We start from the raw sequence: 15,554 nt of genomic DNA on the forward strand, positions 1-15,554 counted from the left end.
TAGTATAGATTACCGTTCACCATCGTCCTGGTGAGCTCTAAGAAAACCTCCCTTGAGAACATTCCCAAAGGGCTGAGCCGAAGGACACACACCGTTTCCAGTTTGGTATTCCCAAGCTGCTGCCCCCGGGGTGCACACACTCACACGCCTCACCGACACCGTGGTCACCCCGTGAAGCACTCTGCACGGACGACCACTGCATCCCACAGGTGTGTGTGCGCATGTACTCCCATGCGGTTCAGCATCTCACTGGCGGCCCGTTTCCGTTCCTTCGAACGGCCCCACAGCTCCTGTGCTCCTTGTTCTGACTGTCTGCCGCACGTATGCAATCTCCACCTGCACTCACACCCTTCCACACACTCCGGTCACACACGTGTACTAGTACATACTTACGCAAACACTCACCCACACACGTCCACCCCCTCACACCTTCGCACACACACGGACCGGTGCTCCTGGCCTCTCCCCCGGGGAGCCTGCGGCCTTACGTTCTCGGTACCAACTCTAAATGCTTAGCTCAAGGCGCCGACTGTCCTTCAGACACTTCAAGTCCTCTAATCTCGGCTGTAAAACATCTGCGACATTCAGGAGTGTTTGCTCGGCATGTCGGGGGCCGAGTGCAGTGTTCTGGAATAATCAAGCCACCCTGAAATGACAGGGTGGGGCGTGCTCCCCCAACCGTGACGGCAAACAAAGGGAGGGAGCACAGCCCTTCCCGCGCGCCCCGCCCGGAACCCCTCCACCTGGGCTCTGGTCCAGAGGGGCCCACGTTTACCCGGGGACCGCACAGCCCACGCTGGCGGGGCACTCCCAGTTCTGCCGTGGCCGTGGCCGTGGCCCGGGAGGCCCGGACTCACTGCCCTCTCACCCGCCCTCGGAGCCTGGCTCACATGGCCTCCACCATGTCCTTTATCTAAAGGGTCACCCGCACCGCGGCCCAGAGCAAGGACCCCGTGAGCCAGCTCTTGGCGTGAGAAGACCCGAGTTTGCCTTTGCCGCCGTGTCCCTGCTTCCAAACGCAGTTTTCCGGGGCCGCGGGGAGACCTCGCTCCCCAGGCCGCCCCTGTGACCGGAGGGGGCTGACGGGGGGGGGGGGGGCCCATCCTGCCACGGCCACCCAGGGCCCCTGCTCCCACGCCTGCAGGTCCTCCCGCTGCCTCCACACCCCACTGCCCAGCGCAAAGGGCTGAGCGCCTGCAGACCCTGCCGCCTCCGGTCAGCGCCCGGGGCACCCCGTCTCCCGGAGCTGCGCCCGTTTTAGCGACAAAGGTATTTATCTGCATCTCCCGTCGCAGGGAGGGGAGTGTGTCCTGGGCCGCTGTTCCAAGTACAACAGGCTGGTGGCTTAAAGCCACAGAAGTGAATTCTCTCTCAGTCTGCAGCCAGAAGCCCAGCATCCAGGAGTGGGCGGGGCCAGGCCCCAGGGGGCGGGTCCTTCCTGCCCCTCCCAGCCCCTGGGGGCACCAGCACTCCTTGGCTTGTGGCTGCATCCCTCTGCTGGGCCCTCACACTGAATCTGGATCCGCCCTCTCCTGTCTCTCAGGAGGTCACCAATCACTGGGTTGTAGGATGATTTCCTCTTGAGAGGCTCAATGAATCACGTCTGCAAAGACCCTACTTTCAGAAGAGGTCACATTCTGGGGTTCTGCAGACAAATTTGGGGAGACATTGCTCAACCCACTACTGCAGCCCAGACCTCAGACCTGATGTTCCCCTCACCAAGCCTGCTCCCCGTGGGGACCCACCTGGGGGAAGGCCCACCACCTGTCCAGGGTGGAATCCAGGAGAGCCCAGGGCCCAGCCCACAGCCCTTCCCCCTTCCCCCACCAATGCCATCCCAGAGCCCCAGGTCGCCCACCTGCACCTGGGTTACCCGCTCCATCGGCACAACCACAGCAACACCTCCCCAGGGGCCCTGCACCCCTGTCAGCTGCCCCCCCCCCCCTACCTTCCACACCCACTGGCTCGCCGGGACCCTGGGAGAGAGCTGGACAGGATGCTGCCCGGCCATGCCCTGGCTCAGGAAAAAGCCCTCCGCCTCTGGGCCTGGCCCTCCGCCACCCGCCCAGCCCGTCCACACACGCCCACCTTGCACGCGGGCCACAAGGTCAGCCGGGCAGTTGGGGACCCCACAGGCTAATGAGGGAGGCCCTGCACATGCTCAGTAGGTCATCACCACCACCAATGACAGCCAGCGGGACCACCTCTCGGGCCGGCCTCCTGGCACCCAGGGTGGCTTCCCTGCCCTGGTGCTTCAGGACGCTTCGCCCACCAGCCTCACGGGTCCAGGTGCCCAGGACAGACTCTGATGAGCTCAGAATCGTCCCTCTACAGAGTGCCAGTCCCAGCTCCAGGGCCACGCAGGGGGCGCAACTGTCCCTGGGCAGTGTCTCCTAGGCTCCGGGGCGGGGCACAGTCTGGCCTGGGCCAAGCCTAGGACGATGGAGCACTTAGTGAGTGCCTAATGAACGCCCCTGCCGGGCCTCGAGGGGCGCCGGGGAGCACCCAGCACCCAGCAGGCCCTCGCCAGCGCCTGGGAGATGAGGTCACACAGGCCAGGATTCCCCCAATTCCAAGCCAGTGACGAACGCGGGCTAAATTCTAACAGCGACACAATGCATGTGCTTGATGCTGAGCGGTGGGAATGTGCTGATGCAATAGATGAAGAATTCCGCCGTCAAACACGCCCTTTTCAGAAAAGGCGGTGAGAACTCAGCATTCGGGTTCCAGGTGAGCTGCGTCGGCCCAGCGCAGTCCTCTCCTCTGGTTCCAGAACCTTCCTTCAGGCCCGGGTGCCCCCCGGGGGGGGGGGGCCTGAGCAGGGTCTCCTGCAGAGTCCACGCTGGGGCTCCCCATGGCGCCCACCCCACTTTGTCTAAACTGTACACTAACCCAACCATGTTTCCCTTCAGTGTAATGTTTTATGTGGCGCTAACAAGTCCTAACAGCCAGCACTGGGGGCAGGGAGGCGCTGATTTGTAGCCGGCGCCCATTTCCAGGGCGGGCACTACCCCCCTCCTCCTCCACCTCCACCCCCGACCCCCACCCCCACCGCCGCCCTCACTCCCACCACCATCTCACCACAGCCAGGTTCAAGCTGCTGTTGGCGTCACTGAGCAGGGAGTTGGAAAGAGATGGGATACAGGAGTTGGTTATTCTTTTTTTCTTTTTTTAATGACTTCAGAGAGGAAGGGAGAGGGAGAGATAGAAGCATCAAGGATGAGAGAAGATCATGGATTGGCTGCCTCCTGCACGCCCCACACTGGGGATCGAGCCTGCAAGCCGGGCGTGTGCCCTGACCGGGAATCGAACCCTGACCTCCTGGTTCATAGGTCGATGCTCAGCCACTGGGCCACGCGGGTCGGGCTAGTTTGTCATTCTTAGCGTCACCTGGCCTCAGGTCAGTCGGGTCACGTCTGGGGCACCCGTGTCCATAGCTTTTGTGTGGCTCTCAGAAGACACTAGCTGCGGGAAATACATGTCCTCAGAGGTGTGTGCTGTCAGGTTTAATGGATCTTATCTAGGGATCCTCCTTTTCTCAACACACGTGGGCTTCTCCTCACGTCCCAGAATTCTGCTTGGCGGCAGAAGCTTGCCCGGAGTCATGCTCAACCTGGAGGAAAACCCCCTGCAGCCCCACCCCCCACCCTATTATGGCAGCCCGCGTGCTCCCCCCCACCACGCCGGATCGGGTTCACCTGGGCAAGCCGATAGCCTCGCTGAATAATGCAGCCGCCCCACCCCTGGGGATGACAGACAGGCCTGCAAACACAGAGCCCCCACAGAAAATGCGACCCCCCCCCCAAAGAAACCACTCTCAAGTACAAAACTGAAGCTGCCAGGAGCCAGGGCCCCAAGGTCTCCCAGTCCCCTTCACTGGCTGCCTGTCCAACACCCGGCTTGGCACTGGGGGCAAGGGGCCCTGCCCGACTGCCCGGGGACCCCAGGCCACAGTGTCAGGGCTGCAGACCCTCCGTTCTAGGAGCTGAGTCCGTGGAGAAGACCCCTGCCCCAGGGCTAAGCCACGGCCCACCTGCGGGGCTACCTGCTGAGGGCCCGGGGGGCGGGGGGGGGGACGCTATAGAGCACAAGGCCTAGCCCGCTGGGCGAGTTACCGCCGATCCTCCCAGCGGTGCCGGGTGCGGGGACTCTTACGTCCCCACCTTAGAGACCAGGAAGCAGGCGGGCACAGCGTATAAAGCCCACCGTGTTCTGTGTCTAACAAAAGAAGTCTTTAAAGATCAAGGAAGCGGGATGGAAGCTCAGTGCCGGGGGAGCCTCGGAGCTGGGCTTGCAGGAACCTGTGTGGGAGGTGGAGACAGGAAAAGAGAGACGAGGGGTGCGGGGGGGAGCGGGGGGGGGGCACAGCCAGACGGAGATCCCCGGGCCGAGCCCCCGCAGTAATAGAGCTGGACGGCCAGGGAGGGACAACGAGGCAGGGGAAGGCGTGCAGGTGTGACAACTCGTGTTTTCTCGTAAAGACCGCCGCCTCCCGGTCCTAAGAAACAGCTAAGGGCTTCGAACCGGAAACACTCCCCTTTCCGAGGGCGGCGTGGAGCAGCCTGAAGTGCGGGTAGAAGCAGAGCTCAGGACACGCAGAGCACAGAGGGCCGGCTCCCCCGGACGGCGACCAGCCTCTCCCCGAGGCGAAGCCTGGACGGGGACCCGGTCCCCAGCGCACAGCGCGGCTCCCGCACAGGCTTCCCAGCAGGGCGGGGGACGGGACAGCGCAGGGCCCCGGAGGGGCTGTGTCGGAAACGCCTGAACACGGACAACGTGCCGTCCCCCCCCGGCCCCCAGGCCTCAGCGCCCCTTCCCCACCCCCCCCACCCCGCCGCCCCGCCGGCCACGCACACAGCCCGGGACAGAGGTGTCTGAGCAAGCTCCGGGCCCGGGCCTCCGTTTCCCCAGCTGGACATCCCTCCCTGTTTCCTGCCCTGGAAAGGAGCTCCCGGGAGAGAGGAGCTGCCTCGGCCAAGCTCTCGGCGGAGCACCTGGCTCCTGGGCCCTCACTGTGATCCCGGTTACCCCCCGACTTCCGAGCCTGGCGGCCCCCTAGTCCAGGGGGTGCTCCCCAGCCCCGTCCCCTCCCCCAGGCCCTCACACCTCTCCTCTCCCTTTGTTTGACTTTCTCGCCTCCTGGGTGAGGGCTCTGCCCTGAGCCTCCTCCACGGCCCAGGCCCCCCTGAACCCCCACCTGCACCGCCCCAGCCCCTCCCTGCAACCCCCCCTGCGGGCTTGTCCTGGGCTGGGCCTTCTCACGGTGACTTCATTCCTGTGTTTGGAGCAAATTCCCAGAACCCCAGACACACCCATTTTTAAAAATAAAAATAAAAAATGCACCCCAGCAGGGAAGAAAGAGAAGATTCCGTGTATCTGCGGTGTGGCTGTTTGGACAGCAGTCAGCACCCCGAGGCTGAACCGAGCACCTGGGTAAGCCGTGCACGCGGCCTCCGGTGTGAAAAGCCCGGCCCCGCCCCCACCCTACCGGACCCTGCCTCTCCCGAAAGGGCGCCCCCACCCTCCCGCCCCTCATGCGCACGTGGCGGGGGGGGGGGGGCAGGAAATAGCCCTAAAACACCGTCCCCGTCTTCCGACCCGGGAGGCTCTGGGTTCAGCTGGGCGGGAGGGACAGCCCGGGGCGGAAGCAGAGCTGCCAGGGGTACCCCGAGGCTCGCGGGCGGCCCCACCGCGTTATCGGTCGGGGGAACCGTGCCAACCCTCACACGGAACGTGTCCAGACGCAGCCGGAATGCGCGCCAGCACCCCCATCATCCGCACGAGCAGCAGCCCAGCCTCCGGGTTCAAACCCCCTTCCTGCCGCGGGAGGCCAGCTCCTGGGAAGGAGCACACAGGCACGCGTTCCTCACTCACACCCCTCCCTCCGCCGCAGCCACAGCTCCAGCGCCAGGTCTGGCCCCGGCTCTGGAGAGCAACCAGGAGACACCCGTCCACCCACACCGGGGACGGGGCTCAGGGGGCACTGACCGGACGTCTGGGGTTGCCCCTCAGAGATCCCCACTGTGCCTCCAGAGAAACACCGGGGACAGCCAGCCCCTGGGTGCCAATGGCCCAGGCCTCGCTTACTCATCCCGCCCATGGACGTGTACGCAGTGCCAAGTGGGTGCCAGGCCCGGAGGGAGCCAGGGGTGTGGTCAGCAGGATGATGGAGCCCCCAGATGCCCACCCTCTCCTCCCTGGGGCCTGAGGACAGGTGACCTCACACTGTTGGGGTGCTTCCCACGCCTGCTCATTAGGGACCCTGGCCTGGGCGTGTCCTGGGTTGCTGGGCCCCGAGGTAGTGACCAGGATCCGTGGGAGAGGGAGGGGGCGAGTGGGCGCAGGTGCTGGCACCGTGGAAGCCGAGGATGAGTGAGGTGAGGATGGGGCTGCGAGCCAAGGCGTGCAGGCGGGGGGCCTCCCGAAGCTGGAAGGGGAGAACCTCCCCCAGCGCCTCCAGGAAGGATGGCAAGAGAGCAGCTGTGCTGTCTGCGCCCCTGCTGGGGGCTCTGTCCCAGCAGCCACAGGACAGGGAGGAGGGGAGGACAGGGAGGAGGGGGGTACAGGGAGGAAGGGGGGACAGGGAGGAGGGGGGGGACAGGGAGGAGGGGGGACAGGGAGGAGGGGGGACAGGGAGGAGGGAGGACAGGGAGGAGGGGGAACAGGGAGGACAGGGAGGAGGGGGGACAGGGAGGAGGGGGGACAGGGAGGAGGGGAGGACAGGAAGGAGGGGAGGACAGGAAGGAGGGGAGGACAGGAAGGAGGGGGGGACAGGGAGGAGGGGGGGACAGGGAGGAGGGAGGACAGGAAGGAGGGGAGGATAGGGAGGAGGGGGGACAGGTGCGCCCAGCCCTGCTCTCCTGGGCCCATGGTCTGGCTCCTGCTGCAGAACCAGCCGCCTTCCACACTGGCTCCCGAGAGCCTGGCCGGCCACAGGGCCGTCTCTCCTCCCACACGCAGGGGGCCGTCACCACGAGGTTTTGTCGGCGTGAGGCATGTCTTTGGGCCCGGCTGGTGTGGCTCAGTGGTTGAGCATTGACCCCTGAACCAGGAGGTCATGGTTCAATTCCTGGTCAGGGACACATGCCCGGGTTGTGGGCTCGATCCCCAGTGTGGGACTTGCAGGAGGCAGCCGATCCGTGATTCTCTCATTGCTGACGCTTCCATCTCTCTCCCTCTGCCTTCCCCTTACTCTCTGAAATCAGTAAGGATATTTTTTTTAATAATAATAAACGGGACCCTAGGCCGGAGGCCTCGGGGCCTCTGTGCGGCCCCACTGGACTAGGAGTGCTCTCCTGAGACGGCCCTCCCTCCCGCGCCAGCCGTCTATGTCAGCAGCACAGGAAGCCGCCGAGCGCCAGGCCGGCTCGCTTACCGGGAGCGCGTAACGAGAGCCTGGTGATGACAGCGCCGCTTTCACCGGGAAGAAATGAGCTCCGTTATCTCCACGCGGGAGCGCGGGCTTCAAAGGGGAAGGGAGCGAGAGGGGGGGACGGGGTGCCGGCCGCCAGCCCCGCCGGCCTGTCTGCGGGAAAGGCGCGGGGTCACCTGAGTGCCCGAGACGTTCAGAGGGCCCGGCCCGGCCCGCCGTTTCCTGGCGATGACACACGGGCCGGGCCCTGGCCATTATTTTCCTAGAAATGACTCTCGTGATGAAAACGGAATCTGAGAACTTGGGGCGTTTTCAACGGGTCAACCCCTCCTGGGCAGGGATCCCGGGGCCCACAGGTCCCTCGTGGCCTCAGCTTACCCTGGGCCTCTCGAACCCCGGCCGGCTGCTGTGGCCCATGAGGCAGGGCTGGGCTCCTTGACCGCATCAGACCCCAGCCTCGGCTTCCGCCCAATGGTGGGGTGCTGGAGGGGTCCCCCTACCAGGTCCCCGCTGACATGTCTCGACCAGGGAAAGGGCCAACCCTGAGCGGCCCACCGACGGGGCAGGGGCAGGTCTGCCATGCGCGCTGGCCAGGCTTACAGCAGGCGCCCAATGAGGACTCACGGAGTGCGTGAGCGGCCGCACGCGGGCTGACTCCGCGAGGGTGGCGGGCCTTTTCTGGGGGGGTATGGGGGCTACAGCACCTGGACAGAGGCCAAGGCCAGCCCCACGCCACGAAGCGGGAAGGAGAGGGAGGGACAGACACCTACCACAGGGGGACCTCCTCGGAGCACAGTGCCACTAAGATGGGGGGCAGGGCGTCCAGGTCACCTGGGCAGAACCGGCCCCCCTCCCCCCCGACAACTCAGGAGGGAGGAAGGGGCCGGGGCCTCCTCTGCCTCCCTTCTCCCCCACCAGGAGCCCCCGTGCAGCCAGTTCAGGATTAGCACCCGGTGAGTGAGACGGGGCAGAGCCTTCCGGACCTGGGAGGACAGGACAGGACGGCTGGCCACCGCCAGGCGGGGAGGGGGACACGGGGCAGGCAATGGCGTGCCTCTGCCGCCGCTAAGCCGTTCCCACCAGCAGGTGACCAGGCTGGTGCAGAGGCGGCAAGCCGGGGCGCACACCCCTCCCGAGGCCGCACACGCCCTCTCCCCGGCGGGCGGCTCTCCTCCTGCCTGGCTGCAGCGCCAGGCCCGCCGCCCACCAGCGTCACCCTCTTCCTGCTCAGAAATGCCTGCTAATCCCCGGAGCCGCGCCTGAGCTCGGTAAACCCGGCGTGTCTGCCCCGCAGACCGAGTGCACAGCTGTTTATGCCGAACCCAGGAGCCTCTGACAGCAGGCGCTCCGGTGTCCGGGGTGAACGCAGCCCGCCCGGTCCCGAGACCGCTCTCCACGGACAGGCGGGGGTGGGGGGGGTGGGGGGGGGTGGGGGGGGTGGGGGGGGGTGGGGGGGGTGGGGGGGCCCGCAACGTGTTCTGCCAGCGGCCTCAGGGCTTCTGGCGGGCTCTGCGGTTTCAGCCGCCGCGTGGGCTGCCGCAGGAGCGACCCCGCGTGCCTGAGTCAGGGCCCCCGGAGCGGAGGGCGTGCTCCCGGCAGAGCGCGTGAGTCATGGCTGCAGGGACAACGAGGCGTGAAAGCAGCCATCTCCTCCCAGGCCCCGTGACTGACGGCTCCCGCTTCCCGCCCCAGCCACGCCGCTCCCACCCGGAAGGGACGGGGTGCCAGGGTGCCGGCCACCAGCCCGGCCAGCCCGCCCGCAGGGAGACGAAGGGCTTTAGACGGGAAGCCCCTTCCTTCCCAGGAGCACCGAGGCCTGCGGGGGGTCTCCGAGGGGGACTCTGTGCTCACAGGAGGGTGACCGACGTCACGGGCCCACGGGGACCTCAGAGCTGGCGTCAGGAAGTCATCTTGAGGCTCACAGGGCCGACCCCCGGCCCGGCATCGGCCTGCCTCCACCGGAGGAAGGCGGACAGAGGGAACCCCAGAAACCCCAGCACGTGGGGGCTGGGGGCCTTGGGCCAATCACAGGTGCACGGACCCCTCCCCCCCCCGCGCCCCCGGGACCACACCTACCCGTGAAGCCCTCCTGGCACTCGCAGCTGTAGCCGCCCTCCCGGCTGCGGCAGCGGCCGTGGGCGCCGCAGGGGCTGGAGTAGCAGAGGTCCACCTCGGTCTCGCAGTAGTCGCCCGTGAAGCCGGCCGGGCAGCGGCAGCGCAGCCCGTGGACCGGGTGGATGGGCCGGAAGAGCACGGAGGAGGAGGCGACGAAGGGCGCCGAGGAGTCGAAGCGCAGCACCGACACGCACTTCATGTAGTTCTCGCAGGGCTCGCGCAGGCACACGTTGTCGTCGAAGGGGAGCACGCGCTGCGTGGACACGGCCGTCAGCAGCGTGCGGTTCAGGTAGATCTGCTCCTGCAGGTCCTCCGAGGGCAGGAAGCGGCCGCGGCCGCCGCCGCCGCCGGGCAGCAGGGCGGAGAAGGTCACGTTCAGGATGCGGGCGCTGACGTCCGTGTCGTTCTGGACGTTGAAGACGAAGACGTCGTCCTTGCTGGTGGACAGCACGGCGGCCACGCCCTCCACGAAGCGCGACAGCAGCGGCGACAGGAACTGCTCCTGCGACATGTTCTCCAGGCGGACGGTGATGCTGTTGGTCAGCATGTCGTCCGTGATGATGGTCACCCGCAGGGTGCAGAGCGCCGTGACGCTGTGGACGCCGTCTGCGGACACAAAGGGGGGCAGGTCACCCGATGCCTGCCCGTGGTGCCCGGCCCCACCCGTGACCCCCTCCTCCCTCCACCCCCGGCGTCAGAACGCTCAGCCCACCACGTCTGTGTGGCTCAGAAGCCCCCAGGGGACGCCCCCCCCCACCCCATGCTCAGCAGGATATCCACGACCACTGGGATCCGGCCCCTCGCTACCCCTGAAACCCCCCAGCCCCCATGCTCTGCTCCAGACACAAGGGGACCCTGAGCCTCAGTTTTATGCCTCTGCACCTGTTCCAACCGCCAGGAGACCCCTCCGACCCCGCCCAGGCCCCGTGGTGAAGGCTGCTCTCCCCTGCATCTCCGGGCCCCGCACAGGACACGCTCAGCAATGCTGCTCTAGACACGCGTGCATGGGGACGCCGCACCTCAGCCACGCAGCGAACGAATCGCAGAGCAAGGCTCTTAGGGTTCTGAGACAGAAAAGGGCAGGCCGTTGGGGGTACAGAGCTGAGCAACCATCGGTCTGAGCCCAGACTCAGAGGAGCTGTCCCAGGGCAGGTCCCAGGGGCTCCCGTGATGGTGATGGGCCTCGACTGTGCCGAGGGCCCCGAGAAAGCCCGGCAAAGCCACATCCTCTGACTCCCAGACTCAGTGTCCCCACAGCCCGATCCGCCCCCTTCCCCTCCCTCAACGTGGCTCCCTGCCCAGCCCCCCGTTTCCATGGTGAAAAGCACAAAACTTGTGCGAACAATGGGAATGGAACCGCTCCAAAGTCACAGCACGCTCGGTGCTCCGTGTGGCCGGCCCAGCGAACCAGAGGGCCCGGCTGGTTCGGAGGAAACCGTGAGGGACTGGGAGACCCGGGGATGCTTCCTGCGGGGAGCACGAGCCGCTCCCACCCCCACACCCCTCCCACCCCAGCACCGCTCCCACCCCAGCACCGCTCCCACCCACACCGCTCCCCCCACACCACTCCAAACCCGCACCGCTCCCACCCAACACCTATCCCACCCAACACCGCTCCCACCCCACACCAATGCCACCCCATGGTCCTACAGAGTCTGCCCTGTCCCCTCCCCGCCACCCGCCCCCTCCTCCTGCCCCAGGGCCTTTGCATGCCTGTCCTGTGCCAGGAGCTCTGCCCTCCTTGTCCCACGGCCATCCAGGTCTCAGCTGACTGCCCCTCAGCACAGGGGCCTTCTTGCACACCCCCTCACACGCTGCCACACCCCTACTGTAATCCCCCAGCAGGCGCGGCTGCAGCCTGATTTTATTCTTATTTGTTCGTATCTGTCACACACACACACACACACACACACACACACACGCACACACACACGCACACTCCCCCCGTGGGCCCACGAGGACTGGGAACCTGCAGGTCTTGTTCCTGCCCAACGCGTCCCCAGAACAGTCCCTGGCACCAGGAGCTGCTGGAGAAACATTTGTGACGGGGGAGGCGGGAAGGGGGCGGGGGGGAGGGCAGGAAGAATGAGGTTCCAGTGGCTTCTCTTTAACCCCGAGACTGACATTTGCACAAACAGCATCAGAGACTCCGTTTTCCGAGTGAGCTATTTTTCCTGGGTGTTTCTTTTCTTGTTTTTTTTTCTGTGCAAAGGCCCATCCTCCCACCCCAGGACCGAGGATCGTTCGTGATTGCTTCCCGGTGGCAGCTGTTAGGAAACACACCTCTACTCTTAAACCGCACGAGGACGGGATCTGGCCCAAGACCAGAAGGTTTTTAAAGGTGCTGATTTTGCCGAAACCGGTTTGGCTCAGTGGATAGAGCGTCGGCCTGTGGACTGAAGGGTCCCGGGTTCGATTCCGGTCAAGGGCATGTACCTTGGTTGCGGGCACATCCCCAGTGGGAGGTGTGCAGGAGGCAGCTGATGGATGTTTCTCTCTCATCGATGTTTCTAGCTCTCTATCCCTCTCCCTTCCTCTCTGTAAAATATCAATAAAATATATTTTAAAAAATAAAAAAAAAGTAAAAGGTGCTGATTTTTTACTCAAAGCCCAGCGGGTCCTGGGTGCTCCGGGCCACCCTGCCCCCCGGGGCGGGGTGGGGGTCCGGTGCTCAGGCCCTCCAGCAGGCAGCCAGGAGGGCACAGTGCAGGGGACGCCCAGGAGGACACGCCGCGTGGCAGGGACACCTCTTCACTCAGGGACAGAGCGACTGACCGGGAAAGAACGCTGACTGGGAGCTCCCGGGGATGCGCTGGGAAACCAGGCACCTGTCAGCCACCACCGACGCCTCCCCACACCGTGGACCGCCAGGCACCCAGCTCCTGGGAGACAAAGGATCCGCTTCCTATGTGTCGTCCAGGATGGCTTTCTGAGCCCCTGACCCGAGTCACAGCGGGGGAGACAGAATGGATGGCAGGGGGCGCGGCTGTGGGGCTCTGACGGCGAACCCAGATGGTGCACCCGCGGGAGGGATGCATCTGCAGAAGGCCGTGCACCTGTGGGTGGCTGTGAACCCGCGGGAGGCCGTGCACCTGCAGAAGGCACAGGTGGTCACGCAGGGCGGCGCCCGTATGTCCTCTGACTCTGGTGACAGGATACCCGTTGTCCACTACCACGTCCCCCGTGGAGGGCCCAGCCCTGGGGCGCCGGGGGCAGAGGCCACATGGGGTCTTCAGGGAGCCAGGGGCCCGCAGGACAGGGGACGGAGCTACATCTGTGAGATGCGGTGCCAGGACGCCCCGAGGAGGCCGCGGGAGGGGTCTCCCAGGAGGGCTGGGGCTCGCCACACAGGTGGAGGAAACGCCTTCTTGCAGGCCTGGCGGGTCAGGGGTTACAGGAGGCTGTGGCAGTGCCCGGGGCTCCGGGACAAAGCACCACAGTCTGGGCGTAGACAAAATCCCGCCGGACTGGAGGCCGGGAGCCCGAGATCGGGTGTTGGCAGGGCTGGCTCCACCGGGGGCTCCGGTCCCGCCTCTCCCGGCGTCCGATGTCACCGCGATCCTCGTGTCCTTGGCTCGTCCACTCGTCCCTCCAATCGCTGCCTCGTCGTCACGTGGCCGCCCCCCTGTGTCTGTGTCCAAACTCCCCGCCCGTAAAAGAACACCAGGTTGTTGGGCGAGGGCCCACCTGGGCCAGCTGACTTCGTCTCGAAGCCGTGGTCACACCTGCACAGGTGCTGCCGCTAAATACCACCCCCCAGGTTCCAGGTGGACGTGAGCTGGGCAGACGGGAGCGTGGGGGCTGGTGGGGGTCCTCGATGCTGCCCGTCTGCCAGGCTTTGGCGGGTGGACGCGGGAAAAGCACCCTCACGGTGTGACGTGGGCCTGTGCACGCCGGGCTGCCAGCACTGCCCGCAGCGGCTCCGCACTGACGTCCTCCCTGGTGCTGCCCCCCAGGCCTTGCCACAGCCTGCCTGGGGCACCACTGGGGCCCTTGACCGATGGACACTGAGGCACAAAGAGGCTGACCCAGCCCTGGCCTGTGTGGCTCAGTGGCTAGAGCGTCGGCCTGTGGACTGAAGGGTCCCGGGTTCAATTCCGGTCAAGGGCATGTACCTCGGTTGCGGGCTCCTCCCCAGCCCGGGCCCTGGTTGGGGCTTGTGCGGGAGGCAGCCAATTGATGTGTTTCTCTCACATCGGTGTTTCTCTCTGTTTTTCCCTTTCTTTCACTCTTCCTAAAAGTCACTGGAGAAATATGCTAGGGTGAGGATTTAAAAAATAAAATCCTATCTAATAAAGAGGGAATGTGCCAATTGACCCTCACGCACTCACAAAGATGGCAGCGCCCACAGCCAATAAGGAGGGAATATGCTAATTGACCCTCACGCACTCACAAAGATGAAAGCGCCCACAGCCAATAAAGAGGGAATATGCTAATTGACTGCCATGCCCTCAAATATGGCGGCACCCATAGCCACAAGATGGCAGTGCCCAGTCCCCTCAGTCCCCCAGCTGCCCAGGGCCAGGCCAAGGCGAGGGAAGCCTCAGATGGCAGCTGCCCAGCCGCCCGAGGCTCAGGTGACCAGGGCCGGCCGAGGCTTGCGCAGCCGGCAGTGGCAGCAGCAGAGGTGTGATGGGGCGTCGCCTTCCCCTGATCACCAGGTCGCCTCCCGCCCCTGAGGGCTCCCGGACTGTGAGAGGGGGCAGGCTGGGCTGAGGGACGCCCCCCCCCCCCTTCCAGCATATGAATTTTCATGCACTGGGCCTCATAAAATAAAAAATAAAATAAGTAAAATAGCCCTGACTGGGTTGGCTCAGTGGATAGAGCGTCGGCCTGCGGACTGAAGGGTCCCAGGTTCGATTCCGGTCAGGGGCATGTACCTTGGTTGCGGGCACATCCCCAGTGGGGGGTGTGCAGGAGGCAGCTGATCGATGTTCCTCTCTCATCGATGTTTCTAGCTCTCTATCCCTCTCCCTTCCTCTCTGTAAAAAAATCAATAAAATATATTTTAAAATAATAATAAATTTAATTAAAAAAAATAAAAATATGTAAAAAAGAAGCTGACCCAAGAGCCCGGCCGTGGTCACAGGGGCAGCAAGTGGCAGGCACAGACCGACGGGCTCCCCCCACCGACCGGCCCGAGGGCACTGAGGGCCATGGCCGCGGCCTGGGAGGCGCATCCGGAACACAGAGGAGGAGAGGCGGTTTCTGAAGAGCCAGGCCCAGAGATGACAGCGAGCCGGGCCCCCGACAGCTGGGGACGCAGCGGTGCCGGGAGGGGAGGGCCGCTCCCCGTGAGCCTGTCACCCAGCCTGCACCTTGCGGTCTCGGCTGCCCCTCAGCTTCGGTAGCCCACACTCTGCCAGGCCTGGTTGGCACAGCCACGATGCCAGGCCGCTGTGGCCGCATCCACAGGGCGACGCTGGCTGTCCGGCCGGTTTGGGACGAAGCCTGCACTCCGGTCCCTCGTCCTGGCCCTCCCGAGGCCTCACCTGGGGCAGCCCAGAGCAGGGGGCCTCGGAGCGGATTTGAGGGCAGACAGACACCAGCGCAGTCTGGCCTCTCTCCTTCACGGACAGCGAGCTGAGCCCAGGACCCACGTTTCGGGATGTGCTACCAGCTCACTTCCCAGTGGGCACCTGGCCAGGGCGGGGCTGCCCGTGGCCCCGTCGTGGAGGAGGGGCGCGCAGGTGGGGCAGACCCCCAGCCGCTCACACTGGCTCTCGGCGCTTCCAACTCAGGCCAAGTTCCCGGAGGCAGAGAGCAAACGCCACGTGGATTTAAACGAGCTGGTGAGCGAGCGAGCGAGCCCTGCCTCCCTCTCAGCCAAAGGACACCTCCTCCAGCACGACCCTGTGGGTGTCCCCCAGCCCGGACACCCCCCAGCCGGACACCGCCCAGCCGGACACCGCCCAGCCGGACACCCCCCAGCCCGGACACCCCCCAGCCGGACACCCCCCAGCCCCGACACCCCCCAGCCCGGACACCACCCAGCCGGACACCGCCCAGCCCGGACACCCCCCAGCTGGACACCCCCCAGCCCAGCCCGCCTGCTGGCCGCCAGGCC

General features: G+C 65.3%; 1 protein-coding gene across 3 annotated transcripts in view; it reads right to left on the minus strand.

The window, feature by feature from the left end:
* CELSR1 (cadherin EGF LAG seven-pass G-type receptor 1) overlaps positions 1–15,554 on the minus strand; it is a gene marked incomplete at its 5' end in the record, with an annotated part of 109,446 nt that overhangs the window by 58,356 nt on the left and 35,536 nt on the right. For all 3 annotated transcript variants that reach the window (XM_080662635.1, XM_080662636.1, XM_080662634.1), the window contains one exon: positions 9,449–10,093. In XM_080662635.1, the coding sequence (XP_080518761.1) occupies positions 9,449–10,093 (645 nt within the window). The remainder of the gene's footprint in view (positions 1–9,448; positions 10,094–15,554) is intronic.

This window comes from Plecotus auritus, assembly GCF_963455305.1.
Source record: "Plecotus auritus genome assembly, chromosome: 3".
NCBI classification, from domain to species: Eukaryota; Metazoa; Chordata; class Mammalia; order Chiroptera; family Vespertilionidae; genus Plecotus; species Plecotus auritus.